Consider the following 19,176-nt stretch of genomic DNA (forward strand, 5'->3'; position numbering starts at 1 on the left):
AAAAAAAAAAAAAAAAAGCAGTGACAGACTCCAGCACAGAAGCCCAAGGATAATCTGTCCAGTGTTTTAGCCACATCCTCAGTTCCCACATGAGTAAAAGGAGGGTCATAATATGGACTGCTTAGTTCTCATGAAGATGCAGTGAGTTAGCAACTCTACCACTGAAGCCAGTGTCTGACACATGGTAAACACAGTATACATAAGCTGTTAAATAAATAAAGGTAATTCCCTTTCTTTGCCATTAAATAATTTTTTTGAGACAGGGTCTCATAAAGCCCAAGCTGGCCTCAAACTTGCTATGTAGCTGAGGCTGGCCTCTTGCCTCCACCTGGGATTATAGGTGTATGCTACCATGCATGGGTATCATTATTTATTCTTTAAGCCAAGTAAAGTGCCCCAGAATGAGTAAATTCAATGGTAACTAATACATCATCTAAAGACAAGAGAAACTAATCTGAACAGAAAAGTTAGTGTGGCATACTTTTAATCATTATTTTTTTAATTAAAAACTATTTTATTTATTATTTTTATTTTATGTGTATGAGTGTATTGCCTGCACGTAGGTAAGTGCACCGGTGTGCAATGCCTGCGGAGAACAGAAGAGGCCATCAGAACCCCTGGAACTGGAGTAATGGACAGTTGTTAGCTGCCATGTGGGTGCTGGGATTTGAACCTGGGTCCTCTACAAGAACAACCAGTGTTCTAAACCACTGAGCCATCTATCTCTCCAGCCCTACTCTTGATCATTATTAAATTTGAAAAGGAAAAGATAAAAAGAGAAGCTAGGGCAATGAGTGTAGCTCAGTGATAGAAAACATACTCAACATGCACAAAAAATAAACAAATAAATGAGATGTTAATGATTAAATGATCACCAGCTCTCCTACCCTAAGGCCTGCTGACAGCAGAAAGTGAGATTTTGATGGCTCTTAACCCACCACCTCCCAAACACTGACAGCCTCTGTGACCTATGCTCAGGAAGGGGTTCCCTCAGCAGAAGGGGTTCCTTCTGTGTCTATTACCTGCAGAGTTTGGGGTCTATCTCCCAGTGCTGTACTTTCTAGATATGGAAGAAACAGATGCCACTAAATCCTGATCATCAATCAGCCTAAACTCCTCTTTACTTTTTAGCTTAAATTAACACTGCAAGAGTGCAGGTAAATCCTAAAGCTCTAAGAAGGGTCTTTGAACTACTCTTGAATGTGAAATGGAAAAGTCTCTAACTGAAAAATCACTGCATTTGTGAAATTTATGGGGGAAAACAATTTAATTAAAACCTTTCACACTGAAGTAGAAAAAAAGCCCCAAAGGCCAAAACGAGTGGGGAAATAACTGGTCTACCCCACCACTTTGTAAAGACGCCCAGGAAGTGGAAGGAACTTGTTGCCAGCTAAGGCAAATGTAGTTCTTCCTGAGAGGCAGGGTATCTCCAGCTGTCAGGAACCTGCCTCCCTGGGCTTGTATTCACTCCCTTCCATCTTGGGCAGAGAACAAGTCTGGCTGGTTTGAAACTTGCCTGGGCAACCAGAGTCACCTGGTTCACCAGCCTATGACTTATAAGCAAAACCCATACCTTAAATCTCAGCTTCATTCTGTCCCAGGCAGTCTCAAACCTGCTCTCTGGGAAAAGGGAGGTGAGGTTGATTATGCATCTAGTTTCTGAGGCACTAATTGTCCATGTCATTTTGTAGCAATGATAGACTGCTGTCTTTGTTAGCGAAGATGACAATTTCAAAGAGCTAAAGGACATAACCTCCATCGTCCCAAGCCCACCCTGACCCCTGCATGCCCATTCTCCAAATAAAAACCAGCCCCCCTTCTACCTACCAGAGGGTGTACAGCGTGCCAAACCAACACAACATATTACCTCCCCTGTCTTAAACTGTTTACAACCTCATCCAATTCCCAACCCACTAGATGGCTTTTCAGGTTAACAACTATGGTAGCTCTGGGGTTTTTCTGACCTGAGAATGCAAAATGGATCCATCCTCTTTAGTTGCTCCCCTTTAAACCTTCTGGAGACTGACAGGGCTATACTGAATTCTACTTTGCCCACGGAGGATCCGCTGCATTACTTTTTCCATCATTGTGACATGGCACAGACAATTTTAGGTTTCCGGGTTCTGGTGCCAGGAGGAATTGAGAAGGTATAAAGTTCAAGTGCCTTCAAAGCAATTAAAACAAACAAGCAGACAAGGCGCTCCTAGGCCACTCCCACCTCCTACAGAGAATTTCTTCTGGTGTTGCCACCACACTCCCAGTTCCCAAACTTAGGAGGAATGACGGAATGCCAGCCCTCTTCACTCTTGGGCTTCAGCGAGTCCTGTCTCGCACCCAGCACCTCATCACGTTTTTGGTCACCTGTGGGTTTCAGAAGGTTCCAGGCCATTTTCCAGGCTGACATCTGTCTGCACCATCTCCTGTTTCAGTTCTCCGATCTCCGAGGCAATTGTGTCAATGAGCTATTCAAAGACAAAAATAGTATGACGTCAGGAAGTGGAGGGGCGGGGCGTGCTTCGAGACCCAAGGAAATCCCGCCCTCTACAGATGACCACACTTTTTTTAAACCTTGGCTCAGTGAATTTCCTCTAACCAAAGGAAAAAATAAAGGGGGAGGAGGGAGGTTCCCTTTAAAAAAGGGGAAGAACTTAGGTTTGGGTATTGGGGAAGAGCTTGGGTTTCAGTATTGTTCTAAGGAAAAGAATCTGATACCCAGTTTGGTTGCTCAACATAAATACAGGGAATAAATTAATTCTACTCAAACCAGGCCTCCACATAAGTGTTTTTGTCAGAAGAAACTTTCCAAGGAATTCTCTACATTAAAATGTTTTTAACCAAAAAATTGGGGGTGAGCTGGGAGTGGTGGCTCACACCTTTAATCCCAGCACTTGGGAGGCAGAGGCAGACAGATCTCTATGAGATGCAGACCAGCTTGGGCTACACAGTGAGTTCTAGGCAAGCTAGGGCTACAGGGAGACCCTGTCTCAAGAAAACAAAACCAAATAACAACAAAGCTGGGGGTGGTGGTATACATCTCTAATTCCAGCATTCAGAAGACAGACCGGAGGATTGCTGCAAGTTTGAGGCCAGCCTAGACCACATACTCAGTTCCAGGCCTGCCAGGGATACATAGTGAGCCCCTGTCACAAAAGGCTATGAAAGGGGCTCAGTGGTATAGTGCTTGCTTAGCATGCACAAGGCCCTGAGTCTGACCCACAGCACTTTATAAGCTGGGTGTGGTGGTGTGCACTGGCACCCCAGCACTCAGGAAGTAGAAGCAGGAAAAATCAGAAGTGAAAGGTCTTTCTCAGCTTCATAGAGAGTTCAAGGTCAGCCTGAGATCTTATCTCAAACAAAACAAGAAAATCCCAAACACCAACAGAACAAAACTATTTACGTTTTGTAAATAAACTTATTTTAAAGATATACCAGGTAGGCTGATAGTGCATGGCTGTAATCCCAGCACTTGGGAGGTAGAAACTGGAGGAGCATAAGTTCAAGGCCAGGTTTGGCTACAAAGCAAGTCTGAGGCCAGCCTGGGCTAGACCCTGACTCAAAAAACAAAGAAAGAAATGAACAAATTAAAAAATATTACCAGGCACGATGGGATGGCATACACCCATAATGTTAGCACCCAAGAAGCTGAGGAAGGGGTATGGAGAGTTTGGGGTAGGCTTGTGCTACACTGTAAGACCCTGGCTCAAAAACAGGCAGCCATCCCTGGTTCCCCCCAAAGTAAAAGACATACAGCCCCTTATAAGCTGAACTTTTGTGTGGTGTTAGACATCAAACCCAAGGCCTCACACACACTAGGCAAATATTCTTCCAGAGCTGTTGTCTCCAGCATCAACTGATCGAGTGACTGAGGCAGGTGCATGTGAAGGGTGAAGAGCATGCCAGATCCCCTGATTGTGAGCTATCTTGTGGCTGCTCAGGACGGAACCCATATCCTCTGCAAAAGCAATAAGGACTCTTAATTACTGAGCCATCTCTCCAGCCCAAGCTAGGATCTTTCTATGTAGCCTAGGTTGGTCTTCAACTCACTATGTGTTGCAGTTTGGCCTTGAACTTGAGCTTCCCTTGCCTCTGCCTCTTATAAGTACCCTGTTCTCACTGCAGTGTTTTGTTTTGGTGTTTTGAGACAGAGTCTTGCTAAGTAGCTCAGGCTGGCCTGGAACTCATTATGTAGCCCAAAGCTGGCCTAAAAGTTAAAGTAATCATTACTCCTGCCTCAGTTCCTGACTACTGGGATCATAGGCATGTGATCCCATAGGCATGCTTAGCTTAGTTTTCTATGGCTGATAAAATGCACACACTGTGGCACATACCTATAGCCCCAGCTACATGGGAAGCAAAGTCAGAGGATCATTTGGGCACAGAAGACTGAAATCAGACTGGGCAACATAGACCGTGCCTATGATTAAATGAATGATTGAATCAAATTCTAAAATAAAAACAAGAAGACAGGAGAGGGGAGAGAAAGGATTGACTAAGACTGGGAATGGGTGAGTGGTAGGTGGGTAAGCCCCAGACTTCTGGCCTCTTCTGGCAAAAAATTTCTGCTGTCTTCTGTCCCACAGCTACTGTAAAAAGGCTATGTCCCATTCTGAAGGCTGGGGCAAAATATCAGGCTCACCCATTCACCAGCATTTTGGGCGTGGGGGGCGGAGCTGGAGATTAAACTCAGGGTTGTGCATGCTAGGTAAATGCTAGGTAAATGCTCTACTACTGAGCTACATCCCCAGCTCCTCAACACAATCTTATTGGCACTTAACTAACCACTGTTAGTACAGAAGATGCTTAGGGTTGCTACTCTGCTTGCTATTTTTGAAAACCCTTTTTTTTTTTTATACAAGTGTGTCTTATGCTATTTGTGGCCTGTTGGGTGAAAATGAGTTCATTCATTCATTCTACAAACCTTCCTGGGCATCCACTTCATGCCAGGCATTTATTACAAGTATGGAGTAAGGGCTTGTGAGTCTCCATTTCCATTGAGTTAATATTCTGGTGGACTGGACAGACCACAGCACTGAAACTGAGCTATTCTGGAATGGAGGTAGGTTAGTGTACTCTAGGGAGCAATGAAGGGGCCCTGCTACTCAGAGTGGGTTGTCAGGATAGGTGTTTGCACAGGTGACAGAGCCCTGAATGACGACAGTGGAGCCCTGAGAATATCCAAGGAAGAGCCCATCATGGATAGAAAGTTCCAGAACCTGGGAAGGAATGTGGAAAGGGGCAGGCAGGAAGTTTACTGAATAACACAGTATTTATCAATTTGAATGTCCTGAAATAAGAGCCACTGGAAGGTTTTAAGTATGGCAGTTACATATTATTTGTTTTATGGCCTTGGAACTAGGGATGTAGCTCAGTGTTACAGCACTTGCCCAGCATGCACAAGGTCCTGAGTTTGATCCATAGCATTGCCAAGAAAATAAAGTCATCTTGTCTTTTGGCTAGAGATGTTTGCAAAAGCACGAGGGGGAGCAAGGAGACTAGTTAGGTGCAACTGCGGTGGCCCAGACAAGAGATCATGGTGGCTTAGGCCAAAGTGGGAGCAGTGGAAACAGAAAGAGGAAATTTGTGAATAACATGACACAGAGATGCACATAAATTGATGGCTGAATGTGGGATTATGAGAAAGAATAAAAAGCGACTCCTGCTGGTGCACTCCTGTAATCCCAGCACTTGAGAGGTAGAAGCAAGGGAATCAGAAGTTCAAGATCATCCTCTACTATATAGTGAGTTCAGAGGCCAGTCAGGGATACCTGAGACGTAAACAAACACACACAAACCAAAAACCCAACAACATGGTTTGAATGATGAGGAAAATGACAGAGCATTTGACCGGGGTAAAGAAGAACGGGGAAGAATGAGGCTTGAAAGGGAAAGTGAATGGGACAATAGACAAGCTAATTTTAACTCAGTTGCTTATTGGTCATCAAAATCTTTTCAGTAGTTTTGGCACTCAAGATGGAGATCATTCTATATCTGGAAGTCAACGATATATATGCCTGGGGTTGTGAAGCGCTGAAAAGGGCAGAGATTTAAGGAGAATGTCAAGGGACAAGGGGGACTCAGCAAACAGCTCTGGGTATGCCTAATCCTTAGAAATCAGAAGAGAAGCCAGCCACACCCTTCATTCTGGATTCATCTCCATGTGTACATGCCTGGACTGAGGTCTCCAGGTAAAGCTAGGGTATTGTAAGAGAAAATGAACAGGACGTCCCATTTCATCCATATCAAAGTGGAAAAAATGGTCTAACAATGCCACATATTGCAAGATTTAGGAAAAGAAGATCCCTCTTATTCTGTGGGAAGAATAATATTCATAGAACCACGTTGGAAAGCAATTTGGCAGTATCTTTTAGGGTCAAAGATTCAGAAATCTAGATGTGCACCTAGAGAAATTCTTGCATGTGGTTACAAGGAAGCCTTTAAAAAAATATTTGCTGTACCATTCTAAGTATATGAGAACAACACACTACATGCATGTAAATGTCCATAAATAGGTGAGGGGATAAGATTACATAAATAATACGATAGTGGATACAGCTAACAAGTAATAGCACCACACATGAAAGTTCAAAAACCTTTGCTTGCTGATGTTCAAGATTGAACCCAGGGCCTCATGCATGCCAGGAAAGCAGTCTTTTGTGGTGCTTGGGTTCAACCCAAGTACACACACCTACTACATCCTCAATTCCATGAACCTTTTCTAAAAGAAGAAAAGAAAAGCTGATGTCATGGCTCACACTTTCAGCTGCCTGGGATGCTGAAGCAGGGGTTCACTGGAGCACATGAATTTGAGACCAACCTGACAGCAGTATAGTGAGACCAGGGCTGGAGAAATGGCTCAGCAGCTAACAGCACTGGCTACTTTTGCAGAAGACCCAGGTTCAGTTCCCAGCACCCAAATGGTGGTTAACAACTATCCATAACTCCAGTTCCAGGCAACTCGATTCTGTCTTCTGGCCTCATGGGCACTGCACACACATGGTACGCTTACATGTAAACAAAATACTCATATATATTAAATACAAGTAAAAATTAAAATATAGTGAGAACCCATCTCAAATACAAAGAAAGGCAAGAAAAAATGCTGCATTTAATATACAACGTTTAACACCATGGATAACTGTATAAATACTGCTTATTGATGTCTTGAAGGAAAAAAAAAAAAACCCGTGTGTGGGGATTATTGTCTGAGTCCAGAGGGTCAGTCTCAGATGCAGCTATACTTAAGTGGAAGGAGATGCTCAATGCCTTGTGAGGTCTCACTTTTAGCCCAGACTGTCCTCAAATACGTGGCAGTTTTCCTGCCTCAGCCTCTCCAAATGCTAGGACTACATGTGTGAGCCACCAACACTTGAGACGAAGGACAGCTTCCAGGAGTTAGTTCTCTCAGGGCTTAAACTGCAGTCAGGCTTGGCAGCAAGTGCCCTAACCCACTGAGCCATCTCACCAGCCTGCACTGGGGATTCGTATGCTCAAATCAGTGAGGTGATAGCAGGATGACTGAAGTCTGGAGAAGTGAATGGAGACCCAGTGACCTATCTTCCTGCTGGAATGGGAATCTTATCTCAGGTTTGCCTGAGGCTGTGACAGGCTGTCCTCTGGGCAGGGCTCTCTGTTCCCATAATTGTATTGGTTTTTCAGTCTGGACCACAGCCTCAGTGAAGGAAGGGGGACTTGCTTCTGTAGAGTCATTCACACCTACACTCAATCCTGGATACCCCTCAACACATCCCTTTCCACCTTAAAGTCCTCTCCAGTCCACTTAGAGCTTCCTGATCGAATATTGACTGATCTTGTTGGTTTGATCTTGTGTGAGTCGTGTGCTGGTAATCATAACTGCAGTGAGTTCCTGAGTGCGGTGGCCATGCTGTGTCCAGAAGACAGCATTTACAGCACTTCTTCCCATCCTCCGTCTCTTGCATTCTTTCCTCCCACTCTTCCAAGATGTTCCCTGAACCTTGAGTCCCCTAGAGCTGAGCAGTCAAAAGTCACAGACTGTCAGCATTTTGACCAGTAATGAGTCTATGCATTAACTACTGCCCATTGTAGAAGCTTGGGATAAATATAAATATTTAGAAGGTAGTTTGGGGCTGGAGAGATGGCTCATCAGTTAAGAGCATTGACTACCCTTCCAGAGGTCCCAGGTTCAGTTCCCAGCATCCACATGGTGGCTAACAACCATCCCTAACTCTGGTACCAGGGGATCTATCTGACATCCTCTTCTGGCCTCTGTAGGCAGTGCAGGACACAGGACGCGTACACTTACATTCATGCAGGCAAAACACTCACACATACACAAAAAATATTTTTTTAATTAAAAAAAATGGGAGCTGGAGAGATGGCTCAGCGGTTAAGAACACTGACTGTCCTTGCAGAAGACCCGGGTTTGAATCCCAGCACCCACATGGCAGCTAACAACTGTCCGTAACTCCAGTTCCAGGGGATCTGATGGCCTCTTCTGCCTGCAAGTTGTCCCTTGACCTTTGTGTATGCAGGTGCACACATAATAATACGTATTTAAATAAACATTGGAAACTCCACAATGGCCTTCCTCAGGAGAAGCAGCCGACTCTTCCAGGTAAGCTGCTCCCTCCAGGCATATCTCCCACTATCACACTTCTGGCTGCATCTCCAGACCTCTTTATCCTTGCCTTCTTCTCTATACCCAGCCCAGCAGAAGATACAACAGTGTGGCTCTCACTTAGTGGTACTGGGCTGGAGAATCACTGATTCATCATTTCTCTGTAATGCGAAAGGAAGGCACAGTGACCTCAAGGCATGAAGGTAGATGGATGCAAAGGGTGCTCTTGGCTGGATTCTTACCAGATGAGGATCCTTTTTTCCAGACTCCATCTTTTCCGTCTACCTCCATGTTCAATCCCTACTCATCCACTTAGCATAGAGGGAATTCCCCAACAATTGAACCAGAGTTCAGTGTTCCAGGGCCAGGCCTGCCTCTCAGCATTATGTGTTTATACTTACCAGGCCCGCACCAGCAAAAGTTATCACCACAAACCATTCCTTCCTCTCTCAAGTCCCATTGATTGGATTTCGGGAGTTCCTTACATTGTTCTTTGATGAATTTGTGCTTATTTGTTTACTTTTAATTCTTACAAAGTTTGGCCCTAATCTCATGTTTGATTCTTCTTAATTTCATTCTTTGAGGACAGAGATAACTCAGCACCCACCTAAAGGGACCCATGTTAAAACCATTAGGAGCTTCTGTGTATGTCCTATTAACTAAAGTTTCTCCAAACCCACTATACAACAAGACACAAGCATCAGTCTAAAAGCCCCTGTGCTTCCTACAGCTCCATTTGGTCACCCAGGAAGCCTGTAGACCACAGAAGAGGGGTCAATGGTGGCTGTTATCTGGTACAGTCAGAGGGTGAGATGGGATACCAGGTGGGCATGTTGGTGAGACAATGGTTCTTATCCCCAAGTCCCAGCATATCTCTGTCATTCCTAAAACACTACACCATAACTAAGGTCTGAACACAACAGCCAGTCACCTACAGGGACAGAGCACAGCAGAACTCTATTGACAAAGCAGGGTGGTATATGGGTTTGCTTTTCCCTGCACAGCTGTGCAATAAGACTCAGTAAGCAAAGGGGTGATCCGCACAGGTTCAGAAGCTGGGTGAGGGGGTAGGACTGTGACACTGTGCTAGAGAACTTGCCTCAAAAGTGTGAGGCCCTGGGTTTGCAGTCTGCCACAAAAATTAAAAAAATTAGATAAGCTGGGAGAGAGAGCTGCTGACATAGATGGGGATTCTATCCAAGAAGCCAGAGGAAGGGCCATAGTGATCACAAGAGGAGAGAGGAAGGCTGGGCTTGGGTCCTCTCATTCTACTGAGAAACTTAATACCCTTGGGCTGTAACCCGTGAGTCTTCCTGTTCAATGAACCATGGGGTGGCTGCATGTTAACTGGCATCCCTGTCCAGAGTGGGAGAATCATTCATCAGGGCTCAGGTTCTTTCCCAGCCCTTTGAGGTCCCACCCAGGGCTGAGTCTGGGCAAGGCTGGGCCTGTGCATTCAGGTCTGGTGTAGGAATCTACACTAATTTACACTATTTCATAATTATTCTGCAATTTCTCTGCAGGCAGGACCTCATCCACCAAGCAACACTTGAAGCATCAATTGGTGCATTTCCAAGGTGGTCTATAGCTTGGCAGTGTGTAGTAGTAAGTACATCAGTTTGGGGTACAGGACACCTTGGGCCAGTCACAAGTCCATCTGGGTGGCCTCAACCTTAAGCCTCCAAAGCTAAGCCTGATGCTGTTAGAGGAGCTATTGGAGGACTAAACACTGCAGCAGGTGTCTAAGTGCTCTCTGTCCTATTCCTATTTATATTATCTCCTATTTTTGGCAATCAAGATTATAGAGGGCTGATGCTAAAGGACATGGGAGAGAGGTCCATATACATCCCAGCCCAGAAGAATCCCTGACAGCAGCAAAGACCTGGGGGAAGAGAGGGCTCACTCTTCTCTCTCTCTCTCTCTCTCTCTCTCTCTCTCTCTCTCTCTCTCTCTCTCTCTCCAGTAGTCTTTAATCTAGAGATCTGTTCACTGGATGCCCACTTTCCTCTGATGGGAAGGAAAGTCAATGTATGTATCCCCGTATGCACTAGAGGGAGGAGGGAAGAGGGAGGGACCCCAAATCTTTTCTTCCTTTTAGAGTTAGATAAAAGGAGAGTAATTCTCTTGAAGGTCAAGTAAAAATAAAACAAGAAAATGCTTGCGGAGCAAGTTCTGACACCAGGCTTTGCAAATGCCTGGTGCCACTCAGGACTGTTATCACTGGTCTGAGGAGGGATGCGCGGCTGATAGGATGGAGGCTAGAAACCTAGGGTGTGGGAAAAGTCAGGCACTTGGCTCCCAGCTATGGAATTTCTTCTATACCCCAATTCATCAGCGTGGCCTTGGGGTGTGGTGCGCTTTTACATTCCAGGAATCAGTTGTGTGGGAACAGACTTACCTCCAGGACCTGAGAAATCAGATGACCCAAACAATTCCCTCTCCCATCTGCCTCTGCTGACCTGGAGTTGCTTCTAGGTCCCATGGGTGCAGCCCACACTGGGGGTTTTCCAAAGCAGGCTGAAAAACAATGGGCCTCTTCCACACTTGCAAGCAGCCTTTGCCACTGGAACAATCACCAGGGAATAAAAAGCAATACAGGGTTCTCCCTCACTTTTGTAGAGGGACACTTTTTATTGTTCTTTGAGACAGGGTTTATGTAGCCCAGAGTGACCTCCAGCTGGCCTTGAACTTCTGATCTTCCTGCCTCTGAGTGCTAGAATTATAGACATGTGCCACCACGCCTAGCTATTTTCTCTATGTAGCCCAGGCTGGCCTCAAACTTAAAGTAATTCTCCTGCCTCAGCTTCCCGAGTGCTGTGATTACAGGAGTTGGCAACAGTGTCCACCTAGTTCATTCCAGAATAGTATTACTCTGCTTTTCCACTCAATGGAGTGGATTATTGCTCCACAGCTTGAATGTCATTCAAAAAAATGTTGAGATTCATCCACACTGAATCCACTGGGAATCACTTATATGTGGGGATATCCCACAATCTTCATTTCTTTTATTGCTTTTTTTTTTTTTTTTAGAAGACAAGGTAATGCTATGTAGTAGCCCTGGCTGGTCTAATCCTTGCTGTGTGTCCCAGGCCAGCCTAGAAACTCATGGCAACCCTCCTCGCTCGGTACCCTAATTATGTTACAGTCAAGCATCCCAATTCCTGGTTCTATATTTCCATTCTACTTTGATAGACACTGCTGGGATGAGCATTCAGTGTACGCCTCATGTACGATGGGAAAGCTCAGAAAAGACACCACGTCTATAAGAGGTGTCACACTCTTAGCTGTCCAGGTGGCTTTGCCCTTCTTGACTGTCTCTGTCATCTTTGAAAGTGACTGTGACACTTGTCTGAATCAAAATCTTTTTTTAAACTTCATTTCTTTGTATTTTATGTGTATGAGTGTCTTGCCTACATGTGTGTAAGTGCACCATGTGTGTGCAGTGTCTTTAGAGGCCAGAAGAGAGCATTGGATCCCCTGGAACTGGAGTTAGAGGCAGCTGCTGGCCACAGAGGCTTAACTTCAGTCCAGCAAGCACTCTGCCACTCCCTCAGCTGTATCCTTAGTCTCCCCTCCTCCTTCTTTTAAAAAAATCAATTTCAAGACCAGATCTTATTAGTTGCCTAGGCTGGTCTCGCAAACTTAGCCTTAGCCAAGTTTTGAACTTGTGAGCACCCTACCTCAGCCTCTTGAGTAACTGGGATTACAGGGCTATACCACCAGGCCAAAAGTTAGGATGAAAATCATCTACTTTTTCATCAAGGCCCTTGTTTGTGGACTCATGTCTAGGGAGTTATTCCTTATCTTGAAGCAGAGTATAGTCCTACAATTTTCTACTAAGACATATATTGGATTGCGTATTTACATATATTTGTTTGTAGGCCTTTCATTCTTCTGGAATTATCTTGCATGTGACATAAGATCAGAATTAGGAAGTGGCTAAAACAAGACCAAGGAGGGCTGGAGAGATGGTTCAGCAGTTAAGAGTACTGGCTACTCTTGCAGAGGACCATGTGATTCCTAGAACTCACATGGTAGCTAACAACTGTCCATAACCCCAGTTTCAGGGGATCCAGGGCCTCTTCTGACCTCTGTGGTTATTGCATGACACAGATGCACTTACATACATGGAGGCAATACACTCACATATACATAAAAATAATAAATAAAAAAATATATACTTTGATCTTTTTGAGCCAGGGTCTCCCTGTAACTTCAGTTGGCTTGGAACTCACTATGTAGACCAGGCTGGCCCTGATCTCACAGCACTTGTCTCTGCCTCCTGAATGCTAGGATTAAAAGCACGTGCCACCATTCCCGGCCTTAAAAGTAATAAATAAAATTTTATTTTATTTTATTTTATTTTATGCATATGAGTGTATTGCCTGCATGTATGTGAGTGCACCTGTGTCTTGCAGTGCCGTGGAGGTCAGAAGGCTTTGAATTTCCCTGGAAGTGGTGTTAAGGACGGTTCATAGACGCCATGTGGGTGCTGAGAATCGAACCTGAGTACTCTGTGAGAGCAGTCAGTGCTCTTAACTGCTGAGCCATCTCTCCAGCCCCAAAACAATAAATAAACTATTTTTAAAAATAAAATAAAATAAGGCCCAGGGTCAGGTGCTCAGGCACACAACTGTAATCCCAACAATTTAGAAACTGAGGCAGAGGGATCACAAGTTGAAGGACTGCCTGGGCTACACACCAACACCTTGTCTCAAAAAAGAAAACAAAACTAATCAAGATTAACAAAACAAATAAAATGCTGTCAGAGTATTTTAGGCTCTGTCTATTCTCAAGACTCTCACTAAGCCTTGCACCCTGTAATGGCTACATCTGTGCAGCCCCCAAATTAAGCCTCAGAAAATTAAGGACATCATGTCCCTTGTGTATGATGGCACCTCAAGCTGTTGATGAACCAGATGCCCATTGCTTCAGCCTGCTACATGAAAATCCCTGTAAACACCAGGCTGCTGGCTTGGCAGCCTTGCTTAAGATCAGTACTTCTACCACAGGGGGCCTCTCACACCTTGGGAGAGTGGTCAAGAGAAGAGGATCTTGTCCCATTCAGCCAGTGCCACATCTCTACTCAGGCAACCCCCTGGACTACTGGGACCTCAGGTAGGCCAAGAGGGACTCTTAGGTCCAGTCTTCAACCAGCTACCGATGAAGTATATCTGCTTGCTATTAGAGGCCTCTATGCAATGACTCAGCCTGGATTGGACCACAGGTTTCTCATGGGAGCATTTCCAGGTAGCACATTTCTATGAAAACCTCAGCTGCTGACATGTTTCTGGAGAGCCCAACTAAGATGCGCTCCAACCTTCCTGCTTGGCCCCATACCTTGACCATTCTAGCCTCTGGGCCTGCGTGAGTGTTATTCCTGGAGTTCAGGACGCTCCCGTGTGGCCCCCATTGGATTTAACTTCACCAGGCATATCTTTTTGTATAGCACTGTTTTCTCCAAGCCCAGAGCAGTCCCATGAATGAACTGATCTCCCACCTTCCTCTTGGTAACTTCCCTGTTTGTTTGCCTTCCAGACAAAGGGTAAATCAGGACACAGAGGACATAGAGCTCTGGTCAGTCCTTCAAATCCTCAGCTGGACAGGATGGGGAAGTAGCAGAGATTGTGGTATCTACTAAAAAGAGTCTGCTGAAGACTCAGAAAGACAAATATCTCATGTTTCCTGTCATATGTGGTATTTAGACTTCAATGTGTGTGTGTGTGTGTGTGTGTGTGACATGAAAGTAAAAGGGGACTATGAAAGAAAGGAGGTCTGAGGGAGGGAAGGGAGAATAAGGGAATAAAGGGGGAGAGAACATATTGCCTGTCTTTTTAAAAATTTACTTATTTTTATTTTATGTGTATGAGTTTTTGGCCTGCATGTACGTAAGTGTAACACGTGTAGGCAGTCCCTACAGAGACTGGAAGAGAGTGTTCCATTTCTTGGATTTTGAGTTACGGACAACTGTTAGCTGCTATGTGGGTCCTCAGCAAGAGCAGCAAATGCTCTTAACTAATGAGCCATCTCCTCAGCCCTACCTGTCTTCTCTTAGATGCAGAATCCAGATCTATCTATCTATCTATCTGTCTATCTATCTATCTATCTATCTATCTATCTATCTATCTATCTATCATCTATCTATCTATCTATCTATCTATCTATCATCTATCTATCATCTATCTATCATCTATCTATCTATTATCTATCTATCTATCATCTATCTATCTATCATCTATCTATCTATCTATCTATCTATCTATCTATCTATCTATCTATCTATCATCTATCATCAAGACCCTAGAGGCTGTTTCTACAGTTAAGAGAACAATGCAAAACTTGAAGAAAAGGGAAAAACTTTTTCTATCTATCTATCATCTATCTATCATGTATCTATCCATCCACATCATATATATATGTGACATGAAATCAGAAGGGTACCATTTAGAAGGTGGACAGGGACTACCAAGAAGGTGGGAGGAGGGACGGGGAGAGTAGTGGAAGGCAATATTATACATATATATATATATATATATATATAGTGGCACAAAGACACCCATCATTTTGTACGCTCACTTAAGGAATTTTTTTAAAAATTTGCTCAAGACTGTTTACTTATTCACCACCGCAAAGCACCCATGTGGCTCTCACCCTGAGGATGCATGGTACTTTTCTGATCTCCAAAGCTCTCACTGAGGGTGCTGTTTGCTAATAATTAAATTATAAACTTCATGTGTCAACATATCAAAGAGACTGAAGTTAGTTCCACATTGCCTGACAATGCTCATTAATACGGTGGATGCTGTGATAAAAAGGTAGGAGCACAGTTAGGGGCTGCCACTGATCAGTGTAACTGGAGGCATGGCCCTTAGGACACAGCTGACACCACATTTCTGCCTGTGCTGTGTTTTCAGGTTTAGTAATAAGCTCCAGAAGAGAAGTATTTGGAAGAAGGAAATTGTAAGCGTAGTCACATTTTCTCTTTCTTTTTCTGTTTTTTATTTTTCCTTTGGTGGGGGTGGTCTGACTATGTAGCCTTAGCTGGCCTGGAACTCACTAGGTAGATCATCTCAGGCTGGTTCCAATATCACAGTGATCTACTAGCCTCTGCCTTCCAAGTGCTGGGATTAAAGGTGTGTGCCACCATGCTTAAAGTTGTCATGTTTTCTATGGCACTGGTTAGTTTTAGCAATTTTGTTTAAAGTTTGATTTTGTATTTTTTGTTTTATATTTTCTACAAGTGTTCACAAGCTAGGTCTATCCATGCCTATAATCCCAGCATTCTGGAGGGTGAGGCAGGAAGATCTTGGCTTTGAGGACAAGGTGGCTATATAGAAAGTTCTAGGTCATCTGGGCTGTATAAGCAGTGAGATTTGTCTTCAAGGCCTTAAAGAGGAATTAAAAAGAAAGTGATTATTAAGTCTTAGGCTCTGGGTTTTATAATGGGAAAGAACAACAAAATCATCATATGCTCCATCAAATTTAAGATAGTGCCAATTATAAGATGACCCCTCATGTTACAGACCATCAAGAAAATAGATCTGCCACTCTTCATATTTCAGATACAGTGATTCTGAAACTCCTGCAAATCTTCGACCTGAGATGTACTGGCCTAAGCTTTCATGCAGCTCAGGTGAAAGAGCCTGTGGTTGGATGGGTTGAGTGCTAGTGACTTGTTTGGTTGCTGTGTTAGTGACAAGCATGCTGTGTGTGGGACTAGGATCCTGAAATTCACAGAATAGGCACTGACATAATGACCAATGGGCACCCAAACCCAGTGCCTTCTCTGGTGTAGGGTATGGAAGCATTCCGCTGTGGCCAACCTGGAAGTCTGAGGGAGCAGATTTTTGCACAGAGGACAGGCACCTCTGGGGAAACACGAAGCCTAGGAAATGAAAACTAAAACCCAGAGTGGCGCCATCAGCCTTCCAGTCTTGAGAACAACCCTGTCAAAAGGCAGCTTGAGGAGGTTCACCGTGAACATCAATCTTCATCCACAAAGACCCTAGAGGCTGAAACAGTTAAGAGAACAATGCAAAACTTGAAGAAAAGGGAAAAACTTTTCTTTCAAAGTTACTACTGGGCACCCATAAGCCGACCTCAGGCCATCCGGGAAGTCATATTCGACTTATTTGGATAAAGGTCTAGACTATAAAGCCAAATGCTAATGGGGAAGATTCATTAACTATCAAATGATAGTTGTTTAATAGAAAATAGAACACCGAAAAAAATTGTGTTTAGCCAGTTCTATATTAGGTTGAATTACATGAAATTATGCTATTTATAGGTCAAGAAATTGTTCAATATTGGTGATATGAAGGTTGGCAGATACATAAGCTGACTCACAACAGATGTTAAAGTTGGGTCAAGATACTATTCTTAGGCACGGTGGCACATGGATGTAAATCCAGCACTTTAGAGGCAAAGGCAAAAGCGTTGCAAGTTCAGTGCCAGCCTGGGATACACTGTCTCAAAGAGAAAAGAAAAGGAGAGGGGAGGAAGTAGGGAGAGGAGAAAAAAGTAGGAAGGAAAAAGAGGAGGGAGGAAGGAAGGAAATGCTTTTCTTTGCACGTTTCTTCCTTTTGTGTGTGTTTTATCTTTCTCTTTTTCTTCCTTTCTCTCTCTCTTTTTCTTCCTTTCTCTCTCTCTTTTCTTCCTTCCTTCCTTTCTTTCCTTTCTTTCTTTCTTTCTTTCTTTCTTTCTTTCTTTCTTTCTTTCTTTCTTTCTTTCTTTCTTTCTTTCTTTCTTTCTTCCTCTTTTCTTTCTTTCTGACAGGGTCTTGATATGTACCTCAGGCTGGCCCCAAACTACAGATCTTCCTGTCTCAGTCTCCCAAGTGCTGGATTACAGTTGGGTACCAACACACTTGGATTCCATTGACTCTAAATTTATTAGTTTCTACCATCTGGAAAGGGCTTTGAAAAGCTGTTGATTTTCTCATAAATGAATTAAAACAATCTGTACTATATTCACTATTTCAGGCTGCTGTCGAATACCCATGGCTGGGTAATTTATAAATAACAGATATTTACTTCTCACAGTTCTGGAGTCTGGGAAGTCCAGAGTCAGGGACTGCATCGAGCAAAGAAAGGTCTTCTTGCTGTGTCATTCCACGTAAAAGGCAAAAAGGCAAGAAGTGCATGTGTCAGGGTCAGAAGGGATCCGAACTCATCCTTTCACCTCCCCTCTTGATAACTAAGCCATTTTCATGATGTCATTCTGAAAACATTCTCCAAGGCAGGGCCACAATTATTCAATCATTTATTTTTCTTTTCTTTTTATGTGTATGAGTGTTTTGCCTGCATTTAAGTGTACTAAGTGTGTGCCATGCCCACAGAGGCCAGAAAAGCATTGGATCCCCTGGAATTGGGGTTATGGTTGTTTTTTTTAGCTCCAGTGTGGGCAACACCAAACCCAGGTTCTCTACATCTACAGTACCCCAACCCCAGTACTTCCTTAAGGTCCCACCTCAGTCTTGTTACAAAAGGGATTAAATGCTTACAATATGAACCTTGGGGGACACAGTCAAACACACCCTCACTATGGTTTTTCTTTTCTTTTCTTTTCTTTTTTTTCATTTTGTTAAAGTTAGACCTGAAGTTTGGGGTTATCTGTTCTGAGAGGCTTATCAACTGTGTAACCTTGGTTTGGGGGGTTGGGGGTACTTAAAGTCTTGGGATTTCAGTTTTCTTGAGTACTAAATAGATGAGTGGTTTTGGATTCTTCTTCAGGCTCAAACTTGGTGTGCCCAGCTACCCTGCTTGGCCTCTCCTGGTGCAGCGTCAAGCTCACTTCCCCTTTCCACCTTCCCACTGAGCAGCTGTCTTCACTGCGCTTTCTCCAGGCACCAGATGAAAACGAATAACTGACTCACTCTTTCTGGAAGGCAATTTAAATACATAGGTCAACGTTTTAAGTATGAAAACTATTAGATTTGATGTTTCCAACTCAGTGAATTGACCCAAAGAAGTAAATATATGAAAGAATGCAGCATCATTTATATACAGCAGTCCCATCTGCATGAAATAACTACCATTATCACGACTTCGGCTGATCCTGATCCCTAAACATAGTCACAATTGGGCTTGTTGATGGTTGTACTCATTCATTAAAGGAGTGCCAAGTAGGGTCACTGGACCCTCACATGAGTATCCAGCCACTCTTCCCAGCCAACTAGTCCAGCCTTGGAAGACAAAAGAAAAATGAGGAAGAACCCAGCAGAGGGATGCTTTTGGAAGCCCCTGTCAAGAAACTCCAATAGACTCTCATATGAACATTTGGAAATTGCCCTGTTCTGACTTTTTTCTAGTTCCCTGTCTAGAATTACTCTTGCCTTTACTTCTTCCCATCTCCTATTCATGATTCAAGGACTTTCTTTTCCCCTTAAAGATAAGAGTTATGCAATTTGAGTTATGCAATTTGGGAGACTTTTAGATAGAGCCACTGAAGGGGTAATCCAATTGCCTCACCCTGCGTCCCTGTTCAGCATGGAAGAAGCCAGAGCAGTCTGTGTCCCTATTCCCTATTGATAATTTGAGTAACCCCTTCAGAGGATGGCGTGATAAGAATAGGAGGTAGGA

At 43.8% G+C, this 19,176-nt stretch overlaps 1 protein-coding gene across 5 annotated transcripts in view; it reads right to left on the bottom strand.

The window, feature by feature from the left end:
- Window positions 1-19,176, bottom strand: part of Rin2 (Ras and Rab interactor 2) — a 264,895-nt gene that overhangs the window by 64,783 nt on the left and 180,936 nt on the right. For 4 of the 5 annotated variants that reach the window (XM_017800218.2, XM_029567625.1, XM_008841357.3 and 1 more), the window contains one exon: window positions 2,362-2,462. In XM_017800218.2, the coding sequence (XP_017655707.1) occupies window positions 2,362-2,462 (101 nt within the window). Of the gene's footprint in view, window positions 1-1,964; window positions 2,124-2,361; window positions 2,463-19,176 lie in introns of all 5 variants that reach the window. The other variant, XM_008841360.3, reaches the window with a different exon arrangement.

The sequence above is a fragment of the Nannospalax galili genome, unplaced genomic scaffold (genome assembly GCF_000622305.1).
Source record: "Nannospalax galili isolate Female #2095 unplaced genomic scaffold, S.galili_v1.0 scaffold510, whole genome shotgun sequence".
NCBI lineage: Eukaryota > Metazoa > Chordata > Mammalia > Rodentia > Spalacidae > Nannospalax > Nannospalax galili.